The sequence below is a fragment of the Sciurus vulgaris genome (assembly GCF_902686455.1).
Source record: "Sciurus vulgaris genome assembly, chromosome: 2".
Classification (NCBI taxonomy): Eukaryota; Metazoa; Chordata; class Mammalia; order Rodentia; family Sciuridae; genus Sciurus; species Sciurus vulgaris.
Genome location: NC_136462.1, coordinates 81386712 through 81409986, shown reverse-complemented (window position 1 = coordinate 81409986; position 23275 = coordinate 81386712). Strand labels below are relative to the sequence as shown.

General features: G+C 36.2%; 2 protein-coding genes across 2 annotated transcripts; both read right to left on the bottom strand.

Moving 5' to 3' along the window:
• Nucleotides 1-1997: 1997 nt before the first annotated feature.
• Nucleotides 1998-3064, bottom strand: LOC306655302 (olfactory receptor 4S2-like; the record flags this gene model as incomplete). Its single annotated transcript, XM_079129682.1, has 1 exon — nucleotides 1998-3064. The coding sequence occupies exon 1, from the start codon at nucleotides 2934-2936 to the stop codon at nucleotides 1998-2000; it is 939 nt and encodes a 312-aa protein (XP_078985808.1). The 5' UTR covers nucleotides 2937-3064.
• A 10108-nt stretch (nucleotides 3065-13172) lies between these two features.
• Nucleotides 13173-14113, bottom strand: LOC306653384 (olfactory receptor 4Q3-like; the record flags this gene model as incomplete). The annotated part of the gene is given in 2 exon segments (XM_079126388.1): nucleotides 13173-13195; nucleotides 13198-14113. Coding segments are annotated over 2 exon segments (939 nt in total).
• Between the last annotated feature and the right edge of the window lie 9162 nt (nucleotides 14114-23275).

The following is a 23275-nucleotide window of genomic DNA, read 5'->3' as shown; positions in this document are numbered from 1 at the left end:
GAAGTTGAAGACAGTGGAAGGATATCTGTTTTGGTGCAGGAGATGGAAACCAAGGCTTCCATGCTCCCCCAGCCCATCATGACGTTGTTCAAAGCCCTGACAACTTTCTGTCTGTGAATCATATGTCTCTGTTGGTAGCTGGGAGTGAGGTATAGAAAGAGAGGACAGGAGAGTGAACTATTCCTTTCTCTTAGTCTCCATACCAGCCCTGAACCTCCCCATTCCTCTGACCACGTGTCCTGATGTCCAAAGCACCTTGGGAATTCCAGGAGGTGACTTTCTCCTCAGCATTCACCTGTTGGTCCTTTAGAGTCAGCCTTCTCTGCCCGGCCCATCAGTGACCGTTTCTTTGTCTTCTCACTTCCAAATGTTTTTGGGGGTCTTGTCTGCTATTCTAACCTCCTTCCTGTCTTCATTGGTCTTGTTGATCCAAACTTTTTCCCCCCACTGTTGTTATTGTTGTTGCTTACATTATTACACTTAGCTCTTGAGAGAAAAGAATGCCTAATGTAACTTGCCATTTTAACCACAATTTCAGTGTGTTTCTTGTCTATCTTTAAAAACATCAGGTGTTATAATAAAATGAGTTTTTGGCACAGGAAAAGGCAAATGAAAAATGAGTATAAGGAAATACAACAAAACTAAATGTTAATGGTGATGGTGTCTGGGAGGTCTCAAGTATGGAGAAACCACTTCAAAGAGTTCTCAAAAGAGCCCCCACAGCTTCTGTTGACATCCCCTGTTCACACCCAGCTGCCAAGGAGAGACAGAACAATTCAGAATTTCCCCAGAACTACCATAGTCAGGTCTCGGTTACTAAGGGAAATAAAAGGAACTATGGATACTGGGAGGACAACTGGTAAAACTGACAGGTGCCTGATATGGAGCCATCTCTGTGCAATACATTTAGAATAGAAAGCAATGTGCATTATTTATGCTCTTCGTAAGTTGTAGAAATGAGGTTGAAATCACTAACAACAAAACAAAAATAAATGTCTGATAAAGTTTTGTAAGTTTATACGGGGTTTCATAAAGCATACAGGAAATAAGCAGTGGACAACAATAAACATCTCTGAACTCTTGAAAGATAGGAGACAAGATCCAAAGTAATTCCTCAGAATAAAAATACCTTTTGAGAACACCCAGCTTTTTTCTAACTTTACAAATAAAACCACAGAAACAAAATGAACTTATTCCATTTTGTCCTTTTTGAGTATTGAAAACAGTTCTAATCAAAATTTATAATGGAACCATATCTTTTTGACTTAGTCTTTTCAAAAGTTCAAACACCAATTCATTTTGTTTTAATTAATCTAGTCTGTGTGTTGGGGAAAAATGAAAGTGAAATTGCTTTAGTAAAAATATTAATATAGTACTGAAATGGGAAAGTGCTAAAATTCTCCAAAAGGATCTTTTTAAACATTGCTCACCATCTCAAAATATGTAAAATACCTTCAATTTTGGCCTGGACTGAAACCATTCTTTGAACAGTTCTTCAATTTGTATTAACTTGTTCATCATGGGCAGCATATATTTCTACATCTATATTTGTTATATATTATGGTAAAATTAATTTTTATAAATCCATCTCCCCTACTAGATTTTATGATATTTGTGTGAAAGACTAAGAAAGCAGGAAGGAGGGAATGCAGCTTCCAGGAAGTTCTACTTTTTCTAAGATAAACAATCGAATTCTTTGGGAACATCGTTCCCTCGTAATGCCATCCTAAATCGCCAAACTGTAGCTTACTGAGTGTTTCACGTAAATGAAAGTGATTTGAGGCAGGGAAAGGAAATACTGAGGAGGTTTTCCACTATAGAAAAAAGAGGGTAGACCTTGCCTGTGTGGACAAGTTTAAGTTTAACCCACGGTGAAGTAAATTCAAGCAATTCTCTGTTGGATGCAAGACAGTTTCAGGGACTATCATTAAAATTTTTGAAAAATTAGGGACCACTGAAGGTACCAGCTAATTCTCTGAGTTTGCAATTCTGACAAACTATCTCTTCTGCTTCTCCTTTAAAGAAAACTTGTGGCTCCACAGACGCTTCATGGCATTCTTCACATCTCCATTCCTCAGAGTATAGATGAGTGGGTTTAGCATCGGGGTGATGGTGGTATAAAACACAGACACAGCCTTATCCAGTGGAAAAGTAGTGGATGGGCGGAGATAAATAAAGATACAAGGAACAAAGAAGAAAGTTACTACTGTCAGGTGAGATCCACAGGTAGAGAGAGCTTTGCGCCGACTCTCTGCAGACCGTTTTCGAAGACCAAATAGAATGACTGTGTAGGAGGTCAGAAGAATGAGGAAACACCCCAGAGAGATGAGACCACTGTTGGCCACCACCAACATATTGACCAGGGTTGTATCAGCACAGGCAAGTTTTAGTACCGGGTGGACATCACAAAAGTAGTGGTCAATGACCTGAGCCTTGCAGAAGGGCAGCTGAAAGGTCAGTAGAGTCTGGACAAAAGAATGACCCAGGGCCCCCAACCAGGACAGTGATGCCAACAGGGTGCAAACGTTGGTGCTCATGATGGTAGTATAGCGGAGGGGGTGACAGATGGCAGCATAACGATCAAAAGCCATGACGGTCAAAACAAAAATCTCAGCACAACCAAAAAAGTGGAAGGTAAACATCTGAGTTACACAGCCCCAGTAGGAAATGGTCTTTTTGTCAGAAACAAAGTCTGCAATCATTTTGGGAGCTGTGGCTGAGGAATAGGCAATATCCACGAAGGACAGATTACTGAGGAAGAAATACATGGGTGTGTGCAGCCGGGGATCAGAAAAAACTGTAAGCAAAATGAGTAAGTTTCCCACCATGATCACGATGTAGAAGAAAAGGAATACGGCAAAGAGTATCAATTGCATCCCAGGATCTTGGGAAAGTCCCAGGAATATAAACTCAGTGACATTGTTGACTACTTCCATGGGGCCCCAGGCAGAACTGGGATTGGCTCTGGTTCACTAAAAAAATAAACACAAGTTATAAGCACGGTAAACATGGGCAAATGTAATAGGAACAATTGCATGAAAATATCTAAGTAATGCTACATAAGGAAGAGACAATTCTTTATATTTTTTGAACATGGTTTATGTATGCTTTTCTCATTAATTTTATTGACTCACACTGAACATTTTGTTCCATTTAGTTTTCCATTTTGAGTTTCTCTCAAACAAGAATACACCTCCCCTTTCCTTCTCTCTTCCTCCACTTTGCTTCTTACCTACCCTGTCATCTCCCTCTCTCCCTTCTCCTCAAGGATTCTCTTTGGAATGAAAAAACTTAAATTATTTATTAAGTGGATAAAATAAGTTTTGAGACCTTAGATAAAAACAAAAAGTCAGAATCTGAGATCTCATGTCTAAAATTCTGGACAAATATTTTTAATATAATATAGGTAAATGTTAAAAAAGTAACAGTTTATTTAATCAAGAAAAGACAACTCCATTTACAGCTTTTAAATTGGATTTAAAGTTTCAATGTAATTAAAAGTTAAGTTATTTTTAATGTCTGAGAACAACACAGACAGTGGCCTCTTGCTTACAAACAACTCCTGCTTGTAAGTCAGCATTGGGGGAGTGTGAGTCTAACCTTCGACCTGCACGTGAAAAGTTCTTCACTTGCCAGTAGGGGGCACATGAGGAGTGGTTAACTTATATGGAGAAATATTTTGTCCTATGCTTCTCTAAAGCATGGAAAAGTTTTAAAATGTTGAGGTTTATATCATTCTCAAGCCCTACGACTTGAAAAAGACCCAGATAACTCTGTCCATGTAATCATACATAAGAATTAGGAATAAAAGTTTCCATAAAGATAATACTTAAATGGTGATTAAAAAAATTAGTGTCCAATACCATTTTATAAAGTGTATATGGAGTGCTTAAGGCATTCCGATAAAAGTATTAAATAAGAATAATCAGAAAAGAACTATTAAAAGAGACAGATCATGAGACAAAATCTAAAGAAGTTCTTCAAAATAAAAATGACTTTTTATGATATATTGCAAACTACTAGCTATTCTCTGTCTTTGCTAAGAATATAACTTTTCAGCATGGAAAGTGGAAAGAACACTGTCCAGGAGCTGAGGGGTGTTTAAGTTGGGATCTCTCCATCAACTGGATTACTCTGGATAAAAATCTATCTTCTCTGAATCTGTTTGCTCATCCATAAAAGATGAATGATGAAATTATCATTTCAGAATTAAATGAAATCATCAGTGTAACTTCTTTGTATTTATTATTTTTCTTTATAATTTGAATCTATAAAGTAGGATCTCTATAAGTAGAATTTGACCTGTTCAGTTATTATTAAAAAGTTAGGCAACACTAGAAAGTATTAAAATTTTTATATAACTTTATTCCTGAAATAATGAACTATAGTATCTTCCTCTCTTGGGGATACTATGAATACTGGTCAACGTTTACTGAACACTCTTCTATATGCAGGCTTTTGTGCTAAACTCCTGATGATGTTACCTCATCCTCATAACAACATCATAATTTTATTATCTGCATTTTACAAAATAAAGCACCAAAGGATAAAGAAATTTGGTAAATCGTCCAACATAATGGTCAGAGATGCACATAAGGCACATCCCTTTAATAAATCATAGAAATATTAAATAGATGATAGATAGATAGATACTGTCATAAGAAAAACTGAATTTAAAAATTCAGTTGTTCTTTTATAGTGCAAAGTCCTTCAGTTGTAGAATACATTTCATATCTCTGAATTCTTTGAATATTTCGTACACCATACCAGAAGAGGAAAATTTTTCTTAGTCATCACCAACAGGAAAATCATAAAGATTAAAAAAGAATGTTTAGGTAAATAGAAAACACTTAAGTTGTGATTACTATGTGCCAGATATAATTTTAACTGTTTTCTATATAACCATTTAATTCCTATAACAATCTTATTAAAAGAGTACATCAGTATTTTCAGTATTACCCCTTTCAAAAATAAGGAAACTGAAGCACAAAGAGTGTAAGAAATATGCCCAGATTCATAGAGCAAGCAGTTGGCAGTGTTGGTATTTAAACCTATGTAATAGAACTTTTAAATTTATTTTCTTAACAACTTCATATGTGCTAGGTCTGATGTTATCCAAGCTACCAAATATTTTCTCTTGTTTGAAAGTCTTAAACCTTTTCCAATACTCCAAAGAATATTGTGCTAATTGTGAAGAGTTTGGGTTTTTAACTATAATACACTATTTAGAGACAAGAACACAGTTGCAACTGGCAATATCATTATAGCATGCAAAGTTTGTGCCCACATTTTCTCAAAGTAAACTTACAGTGGAGATCCAATAGCAAGTGATGTGATCCTGCTTGTTAATCCAGATTATTTCATTTGACATGTGTTCCCAATCAAATGGAGGAGGTCCACAGGTAAACTATCACGGTTGTCAGTGATAAGGGATAAGGTAGCCCGGGAGAGCTGGGGTTGCCTTTCCAGAAGAGGTCATGCTAAGTGGAATGAAAAATGTGTTAGAGTTGACTTAATGATGAAGAGAGTTCAGAGCGGTTTGAGAATGTGGGCACAGAAGAGTGGACAGGGCAGGAGGGACATTCCAGTGTATGTGAACAGTGTATGTGAAGTGCGAATCATGACAACTTCCCTGGAGGATGCCAACCAGCTTGATCTGACTCAGAACAGAATCCACACAAGGAAGTGTCTGGAGATGAGACTGAAAAGAAGATCTGACCAGATCATAAAGGTTCTCATGAGTTAAATTGAGGAGTTTGAAATCTGTCCATAAAGATCATATCACAGCAAAAGGGCAACTGGAATGGGAAGTGGTGGAGAAAAGCTAAAAAGAGGATGCCTTCAAAATGGAGTCTACGGTGATGTTTAACTAAAAAGGACCAATCTAAAAAGAGGAAGTAAAAATGAGGACACCTGGAACTCAGTTTGCCTTTGCCAAGGTTCAAATTCCAGGTCTACCTCTTGCTGATGGTATAGCTTTTGGTAAGTTACTTAACTTCCCTTTGCTTCAGTTTTTCTCCAGAGTGTAATGTAGGCTAGGGGTGTAGCTCAGTGGTAAAGCATTTGCCCAACATGTGCAAAAGCTAGTGTTCGATTCCCAGCACGCACACGCACACACACACACACACACAGGGGAAATCATGAGTAAGAACACTACATGTCACATAAAGTGCTGTAAGAAGTAAATATATATCACAAATAAAGCACTAACATACATGCTGTGCTTTGAGTGAATATGTCATCATTTTCCACATCTTAGCTACTGGAGAACATGGTGACTGGAGGGAGAATGGGAGGCCCAATAGCAGTGATCTCAGTACACTAACCTCCTCACCATATTCATCACCTAATTCCTGTCACAGGAATATTATTTATTCCTTTGAATATATAATATTCAAAGGCACATATATTCCTTTGAGTGGAGCAATAGGAAATATAATTCATATTCCTATATAGCTTTCTTTAAAAGTTCAAGCAAAGATATCCGAAGATGATTTGAAGGCACTTTAATCTTCCTGCTTGGTAGGAACTCAGCTTTATCTAGGATCTCCTTCATCAGGTCATAAATTAATCAAAGTCTAGAGTTCAGAATCTTCCTACTATCCTCATTGTGAGAAAGAACACATGATTTAAAAAGAGAACAAATGGGTTAGACTCATGGCTCCATCTCTTCTTTCAGGCTTTGTAACTTTAACACAATTTTATTAACTTCTGTCAATTACAGAGTGCTTCTCTGTGAAATAACGCCGCCCATGGTAAGCATCATGGTAAGCATCAAATTAGACAAGGCACATAAAAGTGACATGCAAATCTAATCATTATTGCTTTAGTGCTGGCATTTCAGGATCATCAGTAGCAGATATCTGAATTCTGTGCCACCACCTGTATGGAACTGATCATTTCCACTGACTTGTCTAGGTGCTTAGGTCAAATGTGATCTCTCTAGGACAAAGCCAGAGAATGTATACCAGTTATAATGGAATCTGTGTGTTAAAGAAACAAGTTTGCTCCTCTAAATTCCATGAGCTTGCCTAAATTATTTAAAATAGAATGTGAGAAAGAACAAAAGAAAGAAAAAGGAAAAGAAGAGAGAGAGAGAGAGAGAGAGAGACAGAGAGAGACAGAGAGAGAAAGAAAGAAAGAAAGAAAGAAAGAAAGAAAGAAAGAAAGAAAGAAAGAAAGAAAGAAAGAAAGAAAGAAAGAAAGAAAGAAAAAAGAGAGAGAGAGGGAGGAAGGGAGAAAGGGAGCAAAGGAGGAAGGACATCTTCTGAAATCCTCTGAGAAAAAGATTTAGTCTTAGTTCCTCCAGTGGATGAGTTACAAAAGACAGAGCAAGCATTCTGAATCTCTTCCTAACAGCAAGCTCCACCTGATGTAAAGCACATTGAGCAATAGTGTCCTTGACTTCAACATCCTTCACTAGACATGATGACCCATGTGTCTGTTTTCATATCTCTGGGCACTCAATATTAATTTACTATCAATCAATCATAACCTGTTCCTCTCATGCTTCACAGTTGAGAAAACTATTAATTGTATGGAACTAAAAGGTAAGGAATAATAACTTGAACAAGCAGATTTTTAAAAAAAAAAGGTATCATCTCATTGATATTCTGTTTTATGCAGCACCAATATTAATTTATCCTTTCACCTAACAAATATGTATTGAGCATATTCTCTATTGCCTGGTATTGAAATGTGAAACATGAAAGGATAAATAAAACTCAATACCTGATATAAACCCATTCATATTAGAATAATACCTTTAAATGACCTCCCCAAATCCTCTGACTAGGACATAGATTATGTAAGTCACATACTTATATAGATAAAAAGAATCTTAGAGATCACTTGATTTTATTCCACTCATTTAATGACTGGTAAAATAAATGAAGCACAGAGAGGAAATTGAATTACCTAGGTTTCACTGTTCTTGGTAAAACTGGGACAAAATTCCAACTGAAATAATATTAATTTGCCCTTTGAACTGTAATATAAACTATTTCCAGAGTTACTAAGTAGAATTACTTAGTAGAATTACTAGAACGGATATTGAAAAGCAAGCAAAGAGTTTTGAGATTTCTCTTCGTCCTTGAATGTAATTTGAATCAATGAAAATTGCCCTTGCCTCTTTCACCCACAGTTAAGGGGTCACTGCAGATGGAAGCTCACTCTGGCTGCCTTCTTGGGTGTGGTCCACAATACAGATTCAACAACCTGAGATCTCAGATCAAAAAAAAGTTTTTTGAGATAAAAATGTGAATATTCACACAAAAAGGTGGAGATCTGTACAATAATCATCAAATGATGCTTCTTTTGGGAATATGCCTGCGTCCATTCCTACAGCCTAAGATCCCGGGTTCCTTCACTCTACTCTCTCTCTCTCTCTCTCTCTCTCTCTCTCTCTCTCTCTCTCTCTCTCTCTCTCTATCTCTATCTCTCTCTCATAAAATTTTGTGAGTTTCCATCCATGCCATGGCTTCTGGTGTTCTTATCCACAGGAGCTTCCTTCTGTGTTCCTGGCTGCCCAGAGGAAGAAACTTCTCAGCAATTTTTATGTACCATCAGAACCCTGAGGGAATTGCTGAGCAAGTGGTTGGGTGGCACCTAGAGATTATTGTTAGGCAGAGAAAGTGCAAGTGTGATCTCCACTAAATAACTTCTTGCAAAACTATGTTGAAGGCTGCCTGACAAGTAACTAGTTAATAAATAGGCAATTCCCACAGTTTTGCATAAACAACTCAAAGTTGGGATAGAGCAGGAAAAGGATAATGCTTAGTGTCATCACTAACCCAATCACAGAATAGTTTATTTGCTTATTAAACTATAAAATATTTTACCCTATTTAAAATTTTGCTGCAGTCACCTACAAGACATTGCCTTGGTCCTATTATTACGAATGTGTTTCTAAGGGATTTATGTCAAAGGGGCTTGTCAGGAGTTGAGGATTATACTTTTGAAATTTAACATAAAGTTCATCACTAAATCACAACATGAACTTTCAGGCGAAGTCTAAAAGTTGACCAAAAAATGTCTGAATGATATAGTCATAACAAATATAGCATTTACTTTGGTTAGAGTGATTTTCTGAGGCAAAAAATGATTACCATGTTACCACAAAAAAAGAGTGCCATTTGTTGTTAACATTTTATTCCTCTAGGACTAAGTTACAAATAGAGGTCTTGTTTAAACAGGGACATACCTACTTGTGGCAGTTTTGTTTTTATCAGATTTCTCCTCTCAAATTTCTTTTGAGATGAACAGTGTCACATACTTCAGTGAATGGCATGATAATATGTCAAAAATGAATAGTTCGAGGATGCCTATTCATTAAGCAAAATATTAAAATAAAATCTAAATAAAGGGTGGAGTTTAGTTAATAATAATCATCAATATTGATTCATTAGCTATGACAAATATGACATAATAAGGTAAGACAAGAGGAGAAATGGCCTGAGGTATATAGACACTCTGTACTATCTTTGCAACTTTTCTGTAAATCTCAAACTGTTCTAATTTTTTATTATTTAAATTGAGAAATGATTGCATAAAAACCTCGGAAGTGTATTATTAACCAGAACATTTTAAAAGCACTTAAAATGTGACTTTTTAAACATAATTTTGAGGGCACGTGTATCACCTATCCTAAATTTCCTGTGTCAAGATTGCTTCAATATGACTAGGGGAATGTTAGGAATTTTGTTGTCACATAGCAGTGACCTGGATCAAGTTCATCTTTCTGCCTTGTGGTTCTCTAGAATCTAACAACTCTACTATTCTTTTGGCCTGCTTCCCTTTTAATTTGCTAGAACAATAAGTAATAATAGTAACATAATCCGTCAGTTATCAAATTCTGACCATATCATATACTTTTATTAGAACTTTACCAAAGTATTTTTTTGTCCCATTTTCTGAGAGCCCTTTGAGGTAGATGCTCTTGTTCTCTTTGTTGTATAAACAAAGGGATGCTGAGAGGTTAAGTCACTGGTCCTCTGGTAAAGGGGTGAAGCTGGAGCCCAAGATGGTCATTGGACTTTGGAATTTGTACAATGAACCTCCCTGTTCTACTCATTCCCATCATCTGGGCTCACATCTTCTTTTGGAGGGCCATGTTACCACCCTTGTTGGATATTGAGAGATTCTATAATTGATATTTGGGTGATCTGTCAATCCTTGGGGGAAGACTCAAGGTGCGTACCACATTTCCAGACACATAGCAAATGGCTGTAAATTTAATGAAAGGATAACCAGTTAATAATGAGTTATTAACCCATAATAATAAATTATTAACCCATTAAGTCTCAAGTTTTCAATTCTATAAATATTTCAATGAAGATGACTCAGGTGCTAATAGGTAGTAAATCATAACCTAGAACTTAAATATGCTTTATTATCTTCTCATTGTATAATTAGAGTATATATCACATAATTATATTACATACTATATTTAAGTTTTTAATCTGATTTTGTGTGTGTGTGTGCATGTGATACTAGGGATTGAGCCCAGGGCCTCACACATGCTAGGCAAGTACTCTACCACTGAGCTACAACCCCCACCCAACGCATGTACTTTTGAGATAAGACTATAAATGTGGACAGTCTTACTTCCCATGATGCATCTTGGAAATATGAAATCAATAATTCTCTCATGATTTCCTAAGTTAGACTTGACTTTGTTTCCTTTTAGCTATTTTAGTAAACCAGAGGGTCATAAAAGCTGGAAAAAAGAGGCAGACCCACACAAAATATCTATGGAACACAGGGCAAGAGGACCCCAAGTAATATATATCTGAAAGTTTCAAATCAAGTTAACAAAATTTAACTATCATCTCATACTTTCATAATTACTGGAGGATCATTTTCCAGTTTAAAATTCTCAACATCCTTAAATTTCCTGCACCAAATGTGGCCATGTGAACAAAGCCTCCAGCCCACCGTTTCTCCTGGTTCCCAACTTATCACAAGAAGCCTCTCAGGTATTAATGTGGATCCTGCAACCCAGATGTCCACGCCCTGCCACACACTTTACACAGTGTCCTTCAACCGCCTGGTCTAGGGATACACACACAAGTGGTATGATCCACTATCACAACAGACCCATAGAAGAGGCTCATGTAACCCCTGGAAGATGGCCATGATCTGAGCAGAAAACCACTGCATTGGACACCCAGACACTACCAATCATGTGCAGTCTAAAAAGTGCGAACTATTTATTTATTAATAAGAAGAATTTTAACATAGATCATTGGTTAAGCAAATATTTGAAGATTGAAACTGCAAAAGAGAATATGTGAAGTTCTTGCTTTTCTGAATATAATGCTGCCAACCCCAGATATCAACAAGACATTTAAAATGATTTCACAAGACCCCAATTTTGCTGTGAAAGAGGAACATCAGGAAAGAGGGATGATAAAGTCACCTTGATTCAGAGAGACTGAAGCTTCGTGTCTTTACAGTGCGCCTGGCTGATCCACAGCACCACTTAAATCTCTCTGTCAACCCACACAGTACTCTCTGGCTCACAGTTTCCCACTCTTCGGGATATTATCTTCAGGGTGTTCCTCTGCTCTTCAGGGTGTTCATTGTAGGCAAAGAACTTCTGTTGAAATGTTGAGTGTAGTAAAGCAGAAAGAGGGGCAGGTGTTCTGCCAGGGATGCCCTCACCTGGCCTGTGCTGAAATTTCCAAGTGGTCATCATGATCCTGGTCTGTGAAGAATTCTTCTGTATCAAAACTCATATACATAAATATATTCATACACTGTTTCTTAAACAGAAAGTTTCAGCACAAAAACTGAAAAGACTTGATTTGTTCCAATACAAAAATAGCTTTTACATGTCCAAGAATATTGCAAATTAGCTAGAAAATCCTAGTAATTGTTGGAATTTCAGATATTTCTTTTTTAGGTACATTTTTCAACTAAGTAATCTGAAAAATTCTCCATAGCAATTGATTAGGGAATAAAGTGAGAAAATATAAAAATATTGCAAAAATTTTATCATTATCTTTATATTCAGCATAGAATAAATATCTTTCCATAGTCATAAAAGTTGCAAGGAGCCTTCCATCACAAATAGATAACTTTGAACATAAACATTAAGTGAACCTTTTTTCAGGGATTGTCTAGTTCTGGTGCTCCTATACAGATATAGTAGAAATCAAGAAATTAGTCCAAAAATCTGGATAAATGCATTTTTCTGAGGAGAAAAAAAATTAGCTCAATTGTCTAAAATTACTAACTTTCTTGGTTAATTGCATTTTTTTCTAAGCAATTTGGGCAAGTGGCTTACGACTCTGAGTTCATGGGTAAAAGTGAAGTTCAGTGATATTGTCTATTCCTCAGAGCACATGCGTGACCCAGGAGTCATGACCATGAGCACCTCAGGACAGGGAGAATGCTTTAAACAATAGGTCATTTATTTTTCTTTTTCTTTAGAGCCCAGAGCTCTCAAATATTACGAAGTTCATCAAGTTGACCCCACTATAATTTCACGTAAAGAAAAACTCAGAGTGAAAAAGAGATGCCTCTTCCAGAGAATTCTCTGCAGCAGCACAGGGATGGCTTTCATGACCCCAGCATTCCCAGGCCTCTTTCCTTCACTCCCAAACATGATGAAGAGCACATGTCCATTCACCTGAGTCATCTGACCTTATTTTTAAAATTTGGCACAGTATGGAACACAGTTCCTTGGTAAACTCTAATGTATGGGGAGTTCAACATTGTTTACAAGCTTTGTTAGAACAAGGAAAAATGGAATTCGCACTGACTCAAAAAAGATTGTGATGAAATGTCAGGCAGATCTCACACTAGGACTCTTTAAACCCTGTAGAAGTAGGACACAAAAGAAGATGTAATGTCTTCTTTCACTGGAGTAGAGACATAGTAAAATGAATTGAATAAAGTAAAGACTTGTAGACAGAATGATAGACGGTTCCTCTGACCCTCTCATTCAATTAACCTCCATCATTTGTCAGCCAGTAAATAATCCTGGGTTCCCTGCTTCATATTTACAGCCACCACTTCTCCCAACTCTTATCAAGAGGGATTCATTATAATTCTATGATACCTTGTCTTACACTGAAGTCACCAGAATTGTTTTCATACATGTACAGAATAAGGTAAGAGAGTCCCACAAAAAACTGTTTTCTAAGTCACCTCTTCCTGCTTATCTTTTAACAGGGCAACAGGATGCCATGTGCTTTTTTCTCAGCTTCTTCATAGCTATCTTCATATCAGCATTTCTGAGAGTGTAGATGAGTGGATTCAACATAGGTGTGATCACTGTGTAAAACACAGAGAATACTTTATCCACAGAGAAGCTGCAGAAAGGCCTCAAGTAGATGAATACACATGGTACAAAGATCAGGCTGACCACTGTTAGGTGGGAGGCACAGGTAGACAGTGCCTTGCTCCTGCCTTGGCGGAAGCGAGTCCTCAGGGTGATCAGGATGATAGCATAAGAAAAGATCAAGACCAAAAAGCAGACGAGAGACAGCAGTCCACTGTTGGAGACCATCAGCACCTCTACCACATAGGTGTCCATGCAGGCCAGCTTGATGACCTGGGGAACATCACAGTAGAAGTTATCCAGTTCATTGGGGCCACAGAAAGGTAGCTGGATGACCAGAATGACCTGTGTGATAGAGTGGATGAAACCCCCACACCAGCAAGCAAAAACCAACTGAAGACACAGCTGGCGGTTCATGATGGTCAGGTAGTGCAAAGGATTGCATATGGCAACATACCTATCATAGGCCATAACTGTCAGCAGAAACATCTCACTGGCTCCCAAAAAGTGCAGGAAGTAGATCTGGGCCACACATCCTAAAAAACCGATGGTCTTGTTCTGCTGTAGGAAATCCCCTAACATCTTGGGCACAGTAACGCAGCTCAGGCACAGGTCAATGAATGACAGATGGCCCAAGAAGTAGTACATAGGAGATTGGAGCAGGTGAGCATCAGCTCGCACTGTTACCACTATCAACAGGTTTCCCAGGACAATTGCAACATAGAGCAACAAAAATATTAAGAAGATAAATAGCTGTAGCTCCCAGGAGGATGACAGACCCAGAAGTACAAATTCTGTCACTCTAGAGTCATTTCCTTTTTTCATCAAGCCAAGAGTACCAAAAGACCTAAAGAAAGAAGAACTGGGTTGAAACAAGAAAATTTAAATTAGACAAAAGGAAAAAATGAAGAAAATTTTTTATTCATCTTTATATCTATACCACAGTGCTTACTGCATAACGGAAGTTCAATGACTGACCAAATCAAAGGGAGAGCTTTGTCAACAATGAATGTCTATGTTGTGCAAAGGTTAGCACTTACTGTAAATGTTTATTCTATGAAACGTGAATCAATTAGGAAGGAATGAAAAAGGAGTCCGTGTTCTTCATATTTATTACTATCATTATTATTATTCCAGGCTACAGAGATTGGGGAGTTTGTAGAGACAGGGTCAGAAGAATGAAAATATTTATCTTTAAAGCTTAGGGAAGTATCCAACTCAGGGTAAGTAAGGTAATGACTAGAAGACACTCATCATTGAGAAAAGGTACCAAGGCAATAATCCATAACAATGAGGCGTGCACAGAAGGGCACCATGGCCCATTATACAAAAAGATAGTAAGAAGAATCAGCATCAGGTTTTCTAGACTCTTCAACAATTCTTTACACATAAGAAAGTAAAGGATACACTAAAACATCATTTTGTCCATTTTCTCATTCTCTACATTCACACTCAGGCCCAATATTGGGTGGGAATATCTTGAATTACAAATAAAAACTCAGGGAACATTGACACATTTTTTTCCGCTGAAGTAATTAAGAGTTTTAAATTAAACAATAGTCTGTCTACAACCAGCTCTAGGCAAAATATAAAATAAGACTTGTACTTTTCTGTATCTAGTTACCTATTCCATGTTGTAGTTAGTTCTCTCAAGTTATTCAGAGAAAGATATTTGATAAAAGCATTATACTTGGTGTCAGAGATTTGCACAGACGATAAAGAACATAAATTCCTAAAAGAAAAGTATTAATGACAAGAAGTGTTCTCAATAATGTCCTTCTCTGAGGCGTTAGTTCAAGACAAGCAGGTGTGAGAAAGATTTGAGCCCAAGCAACTTTTGGATGCCTCTGTCACAATTTTTTTTTTTTTTTTTTTTGGCCATCCTCTTCACCTGCCTATGAAGCCAGGTGTCCAGGTTCATCTAACTCTCTAATTTTATAATTAATGGAAGGAACAACTTTTCTTTCTGGAACCAATTGGAAAATAAAGCAAAAACTACAGGATAGGAAACTATTTGTTGTCATATATCCCAGAGCTGTGCTATATTGGGAATTTACCAATACTCCTCAGATAGCACAAGGATTCTAAATTTTCCATGAGGAAAAGGTATTATGATGTTCTTTCTAGTGTTCTAAAATGTTCACTTAATAGGGATCAAATTCTCATTGGAACTCTGGGTCTCATTTTAAATATTATCTTGTGGAAACTGGAAAAAGTCTAACAAATTTTAAAAGATTGCAAATAGATTTCTGTATACCAGAAAAAAAAAAAGGTGGAAAAGCATAATCCAGAACATTCTGTTACTTAGTCTTAGAATATGATTGAGAAAAAAACTGTGATTGCTTCTTAATGTGAAAACATAGCTCATGAAAGATGTATTGTACCCTTGTTATTGCCACAGAACATATTGAAAGAAAGATAAGTTTTTATTTAAGTGGACAAGATCAAAATTAAACAAATCAGAAAGGTGGATTAAACAAGAGAAAGTATACAAAGCATACCCAAATTACTACAAATCATCTTTAAACCCTAATTTATGACCTACTTCTTTAGTCTTATTTAATATCAGGGGATTTCAGTACTATAAATATTTGGTACTTTAAATAGATATTTAAAGATTTTTGATTAATAGTGATTTCAAAATTTTACAATTACATAAGATAAAAATTAGGCAAGATGTGCTATTCCTGTGGATAACAACATTTCAAAGTAGTAGAAGAAAGAATTTTGAAGGTTTGCATCCTAAAAAAATGATAAATGTTTGAGAAGACAGATACATATTTAACCTAACTTGAGCATTTCACAGTGCATACATGTATCAAAGCATTGTGTGTTATTCCATTAATATATACAATTTTTATGTTTATATATCAGCTAAGAAATAAATTCAATTTAGAAACATTTTCCTTGCCAAATCTCTGCAGGGCCAGAGGAGACACATTCAAAAATGCCAGTTCTATTATCACTGTCTTAGCAAAAGGACCAAACCCTATCAAGCATTTCATGTTACAAGGCCTAAGAATAGCAAAAGAATTGATTTTTAGTTTACGAATAAGCCAAAGAAATTTAGAATGCTTAATGAGAAATGAAAGTCTTTTGGGAAGGCCTGCACTGCCAAAAGGGAAAAGAACAAAAATAAAGCTCCTCAAATAACCCAGGGTTTACTCATGATCAGCTGAGTGGCTAGTCTGTACTTTTCCTGAACATAGGACAAGAAAGGTCTATGAGAAAAATACTAAGAAAGATAGTAAGGTTCTCATCATGACATTTGTGTTTTAAAAACAAAAAATGTGGTATATTTTGCTATTTTACATCTATGTTAAATTAAAAGTGTTAGTAGAGGAAAAAGCTTGACCACGCCAACAATGTGAAGTGATTTTCTAGCTGGAGTTTAAATGCCATCTTAACTCCTTTTGGAGTTGTAAATTGTGTTTTCCAATTTCTCTTGAAACACCAAGAAAATGGTACCCTTCAAATTGACACTCATGGCAACATTTCTTCTCAAGAAGGGTATAATCTCTGCTGGAAACATTTTTGGCCTTATTTGAAATATTAAATTTTAAATTGCACTTGGAATGCATAAAGAAGATTTAGCAAAAGCAAATGAAATAATTACAGAAATGGAAAATAGGGTCTGAGGTGAACTATAGTAGAATTAGTTAATTTTTTTTTCAGAGCAGCAAGGGTTATATTCAAAGTATAATGTAGACCACTGTCACATTTCCTCAATGTCAATTTCAACATTCCATTTCTATGAAAAAATGGGCAACGACATCTCCAAACTGCTCCCTGCTGAAAGGGGGAGAAATTGGGGTAAGTAACCCAAAGTCCTTGTTCTCTAGCCGGTGGGCTGTGAACAGAGAAGGGCATTCAGCATCAGAGCAGTCTAGAGGTCCACAGTGAATCAAGTAGTCTTAAGACAATATTCTCATGAACCCAGTGCCACCAGAGATCTAAAATTGGTCCTATCACATCCAAACCTTGTAATCACCTTCCAGTATATCACTAGCCCCAAAATTCTTCGATGCTATAGGAATTTCATTTCTATGTGAATGTTTTAAGTGTATGAACCTAGAACCAAAGCTCAAATGATCACTTAAATTTAAAATGATAAATGCCAGCATTACAGAGAAAAAGAACATGGACTATGATAAGCATAAACATGAAAATGACGTCCAAGACAGAGAAGGAGCAGGGAGGAGAGTGGATTATGAATTAACATGTATGAGAAGCTTACATCATTGCTTGTCAGGAACTATGTGGCTTCAAGGAAGGAATACCAGATCTTGCCATTCATCCCACCAGCCCCCTTCTCACAGTCTCAAACTCCGAAAATGAGCAATCATCAGGTGACCATCACCGTTGCCCAGTCTGTGCCCTAACTGCTTCCTTATAAGCCAAGCCCTCACTGAGGTCTGGCTGTATGGATTGGAACAATCTTCTGTCCCTAGAGCTCTGTTGAAGCTGAGGTTTTCGAGGTCCTCACACCACCGCTCAGCCTAATGAGCCCTGATATTCCCTAGGCAGCGGCTGCTGCTGTCTGAGTTGTCGGCATTTCAGTTCTTGCCTGAAAACTGACCCTGTAGGCTCTGAAACCGTCAGACCTGATGCATAACAGACCAGTCCTTTTACTTACTTTGTAGTGATTAATTTGGGACTTAGTATGCCACTCATTTTTCATGTCTCAATCTGTACCTGAGGAAGAAGATTCCCACTGGTTTCTATCTCAGCCATGTGCCTTGGAGTGGCAGAAGCTGAAGGCTCAATACCAAGCTACCCCTGGAGCCTGAAGAAGAAACACGTCCTTCATGGTGTTAGGGAGCCTTGATAAAACACCCCAGTGACCTGACACCTGGAGCAGGTCATCTACTGGCACCTACTCGTGGATCCCACCCAGAAAACAAAACTGCTGTCATTATAATGTAATTGAATATTTTTTATAAATTGTTGCTGTCAAAGTACAATATTTTAAATGTCATAAAACATAATTCATAAATAGATGAGGAGCATATGTCAAAAACTGTATCTCATTAATGAGAGACAGCAGAATAACACAATCAGCTCAAAAGAGAATATGAAATATGTGATTTTAAATAATCTAAGCCCAAAAAGAACACAAAATAAATTTTTAAAATTCTGTGTGATCCAATTAATGCCTTAAAGGGCAATGCAATCTTAATATTTGGGTTTATCTTTTCTACCATGAATAAAAGGATATCAACAAAAATTGGAACTTTTTTATGTCATATAACTAAATATAATTATAAAATGTCTGAAAATCTCAGAAATAGTAATGAACAGCAAATAGTAAGTTAAACAAAATTACATACCTCTAGAGTCAGATGACCAGTAGACAGTCTTGTTAAGCAACATTTGAATATGCCATCAACAGCTCACATAATCACTGTTTTTACCTTATTTAGAAATTTTCTTAAATGGTGAAGAAATTATCATAGCCTCCAAAAATACGCTGAATTGCATTGTTTTTACCTTGTTGCATTTAAATTTTATTTGTCTGAAATGGTTTATATATGTGCAGCAAGAATTTTTCATTAATACAAACAAATCTCTTTTTTACACAGACAGCAAATCACATTCAACCAGTAAGGCCAAAGAAATAACTTCTGTAAGTCACATGAGTACCCAGTGTTGCATTTTCATATCTTTATAATCCCAGAGAATGTTTTTTATTGATTTTATTACTTATCTATTCAGAGGTTAGAAAACTAAAATCATGAATATACATTAGGTTTTGCTACAGTAACTTTAAATGTGAATGAATTTCTTTTTTTCTTCATATCCTCTGTATTTTCTAAGGTATTTGGCCTACCAGGAAATAACTTTCCTCATTACTTGTAAAGTGGGGCCCTGCAGAGGCTATGAACTAATACCAAACCAGTTTTATGGAAGGCATTATTTCTACATATGCAGTACAATCATTGTCTTGAAGAGGCGAGCTGGCCATTATCACTTGAAGAAAGTAGAGAAGCTTAGTATTGCATTAATATGACATGACAATAAAGAATTCACAATTGTTTGGTTTAATCTTAAGGATAAGGTAGGACTAGAAGTATAGCTCAGTTGTAGAGCTCTTGCCTAGCATTTGTGAAATCCTGGGTTCAACCCCTAGCACTGAAAAGAAAAAAAGAGTAAGTTGACTAACACAGAGCCAATGTGGTACAATTTTTAACATGTTATTGCTTTCTTTCTAACTGAACTTACAGTTACAAGATCCAAGGAGCCCATACTTGAAATTTATTCTACGATAAAGACAGGAGGCCAAGCATACCAGCAAGATAGTGTCAGACATTTCTCTTTTGCAGAAGGAGTTCTCACATCAGTCTAGTTTTCAGAACTTTCCTATCCCCAGCAAGGTGAAAGCTCAGGGGGAGAAGGAAGAGATGCACACAGCTGGGTGCAGGATCCTCCACGACTTAGAAAAGTCAGGTCACATAGAATATACATCTCCTGTAACAACTCTATCAGCATAGCTTCCAAGGCCCTTAGAATTGTTGGTTTCAGGAAGGTTCAAATCTAGACATTTCATCAGGAATTAATAGGCCATTGGTTTTTAACTCCAGATTAAAAAAAAAAGTAACAATCACATAATTTTCAACATAAGCAAAATTTCCAAAAGCCTGACTGACATTTTCACCCTTACCATATTTTCAGTGAACAGAACTAGAAAATTAACCTAAGATTTGTCTTGGAAAATATTATTTGTCGATAATTTAAGACAAATGAAGTTGTTTTTTTTTTTTTTTTTCCTTCAGACTTGAATAACTCAATGAATCACCTTGAATTTTATCTTTTTAAATTTTCTTTTGCATTCTCACACAAATATTATTATTTAAAAGAAATTACAATTTTGGAAGTTAGGGATACCAGGGATTGAACTCAGAGGCACTCAACCACTGAGTCACATCCCCAGCCCTTTTTTGTATTTTATTTAGAGATAGGGTCTCACTGAATGGCTTAGCACCTTGCTTTTGCTAAGGCTGACTGTGAACTTGAGGTCCTCCTGCTTCAGTCTCCCAAGACACTGGGATTACAGGCATGTGCCACCTCACTAGGCAGAAATTATAATTTTTAATAAATAAAAGGACATTTATTATCTCACCCGTACATTATTTATATTTCCCTACAATGATATATTTAATATTGCCCCAACTGTCCATATTAATTACAACTTTCAAACAAAGTAATAAGTTCTATTTCCTCTAGAACATAGAAAAACTCACAAGGTTGATGACTGACAATTGTCTGTCACACAGAAGCATCTTAGTAGAGAGTAGCAATAAGCATACATTTTATGAACACCTGTAGTCACACATTCTTTTTCACGTCTTAAATAAAAGGTAAAAATAAACCTGTACCCAACATGGTCTGTGAGTAATTAAACATAGTATCAAACTGTTAAATGATAGTTTTCTGTGATGTATAAAAGAAGGCAAATTAATAATATGCCTGATCATTAATGTTTTTTTCATTTTCCCTTAGTAATAATTATCTAAGTATCCATACACTTTAATTAATTAACTCAATTTAATGCTAGTCCAAGGTCTTAAAGTTAATAAAGAATGTTGGAGATTATGTATAGGATGAATATATAAAAGAGCAACAAAATTACTATTGAATCAATATTTATTAGAATCATTCACTATCACTCACCAAAATATTCAATTTATTTTAATTCATAATTTTTTTCATTTTTAATATTATTAGACATGAGAAAGTAATATTAGTTCATCTAATCTGTGGAACCAGAATAGGAAGATTATATAGTTCAGAGTAACTTGTTTTTCTATTAGAAAACAAAGTGTCTCAAAAAATAAAATGTATCTGTTATATTACAACCTATTATAAAATGATGAAAACATATCATTGGTTCTAAACCAAAATGATCATACCAGTTTAATTGGACCAAAGATTCATTCCAACTATCTGAACTTGAATTCTTACAAAGAAATTCTTCTTAGAAGTTTATTTAAGAAGTTTTGTTGATGTTCTCATTTTTATTAAAAACCTAACACATTTAAAGTATTAAAAATTCAGTGTCTTTTCTTATTTTAAATTTATACAACAGAATATTATCTTTTATAAGCCAAGAGAACAAGAGCTCCATTAAATGAAAAAGGTTTAATCTAATATTTATTTCTTCCAAGAATAAAAAATATTTGACATTCTCACAAGAAAAATAAAAATTTTATCATTTATAACACACAAAGGGTTTTCAGTTTCCATTTAAAAATTCAGTCATAAATAAAAATGAACATGAAGACATAAATATGTGAGCAATTCCTTCAGGGAGAAAAATAACAAAGAGGTGGCCTTCCAGGAATGTTTACTATTTATCCATTATTATTCAGACATACTACATGCAGAACAGAAGACCACGGTCCCTACCATTTCCCTTTCACTTTGGAAATCAGAGTGCCCAGCACAAGAATCCTGGAGAGATCCCACAAGTCTGCAAGGACTTCAGATGCAACACTGGGCACACAGACAGATCCTTGTCTCTAGCCCAAGAGGTGGACGGCAGCAGAGCTTTTCCATAGAGATGATTGCTGCCATGTCCTCCTGCCACAGTAAGCCAGACCTTTCAAATTCTTGTCTGAAATATAACTCACAGAAAAGTCAGGCCTTCCTGGTCTCCAAGCAGCAAATAGATTTAACTTAGAGATAAAAATCTTCCTGTTTCTCATTTTTAAAATAGTCATCTAAAAACAGATCAATGACCAACAATCTTTGACAAGTGAGAACTCTGCAAATGAACCTTTTTCCCCACCAAGGAAGCAAGGCTTTATTCTGCAACACGGGGGAAACATGCTTTGCCCAGCTGTCCCAGACATAAATTGTTACGACTCAGGTACTGGCCAGCAATACCCCTTGTGGATCCCATGAAGGGTTCTAAAGACAAACCAGAGCCTGAAAATTCTGAGCTTTCTTCCCATAAAATCACCTATATCATTATTTACAGAATTCACTTTTATACTGCTATCAAAAATTATACTAAAAATTTATCTCTAAACTAACTTTATTATATTTTTCCCTCTTAAATTTCTTTGTTAAATATCTTCACTGTCCCGATGACATCTGCTTCTTATATTCTTGGTACATACTGTGTCCTTATCCTTCTTTAAGTTTTCTGCACATCCCTTGAAAATTACCTTTTAGAGAACCTCTGGCACTTCACAAAAGAAGAATACAATTGGTCTACTCATATATGAAAAAATGTTCAACATTATTAGCAATTGGAGAAAGGTAAATTAAAACTACACTGAGATTTCAACTCACTCCTGTCAGAATGGCAATTATCAAGAATAAAAGTAACAATAAATGTTGGCGAGAATGTCAGGGGAAAGGTTCATTCATACATTGCTGGTGGGACTGCAAATTGGTGCAACCACTCTGGAAAGCAGTATGGAGATTCCTCAGAAAATTTGGAATGGAATCACCATTTGACCCAGTTATCCCACTCCTCAGCATATACCCAAATGATTTAAGATCAGCATGTTATAGTGATGCAGCCATATCAATGTCAATAGCAGCTCTATTCACACTAGCTAAATTAGGGATCCAACCTAAGTGTCCTTCAACAGATGAATGGATAAAGAAAATGTGGTGTATATACACAATGAATATTTCTCAGCTTTAAAGAACAATGAAATTATGGCATTTGCCATTAAAAGCATGAAACTGGAGACTATCATGCTAAGTGAAATAAGTCAATCCCCCAAACCACAAAATCCCAACGTTCTCTCCAATATGCAGATGCTGATTCACAATAGCAGGGGTTGGGGGGAAGGAGGTTTACTAGATTGGAGGGAGGGGAATGGGGGGGAGGTAAGGGAGACAGGAATGAGAAAGACTGTAGAATGAATTGGACATGTTCATATACACAACCAGTGTAACTCCACATCATGTACAACCACAAAAATGAGAAGTTATAGTCCATGTATGTATGAAATGTCAAAATATATTCTA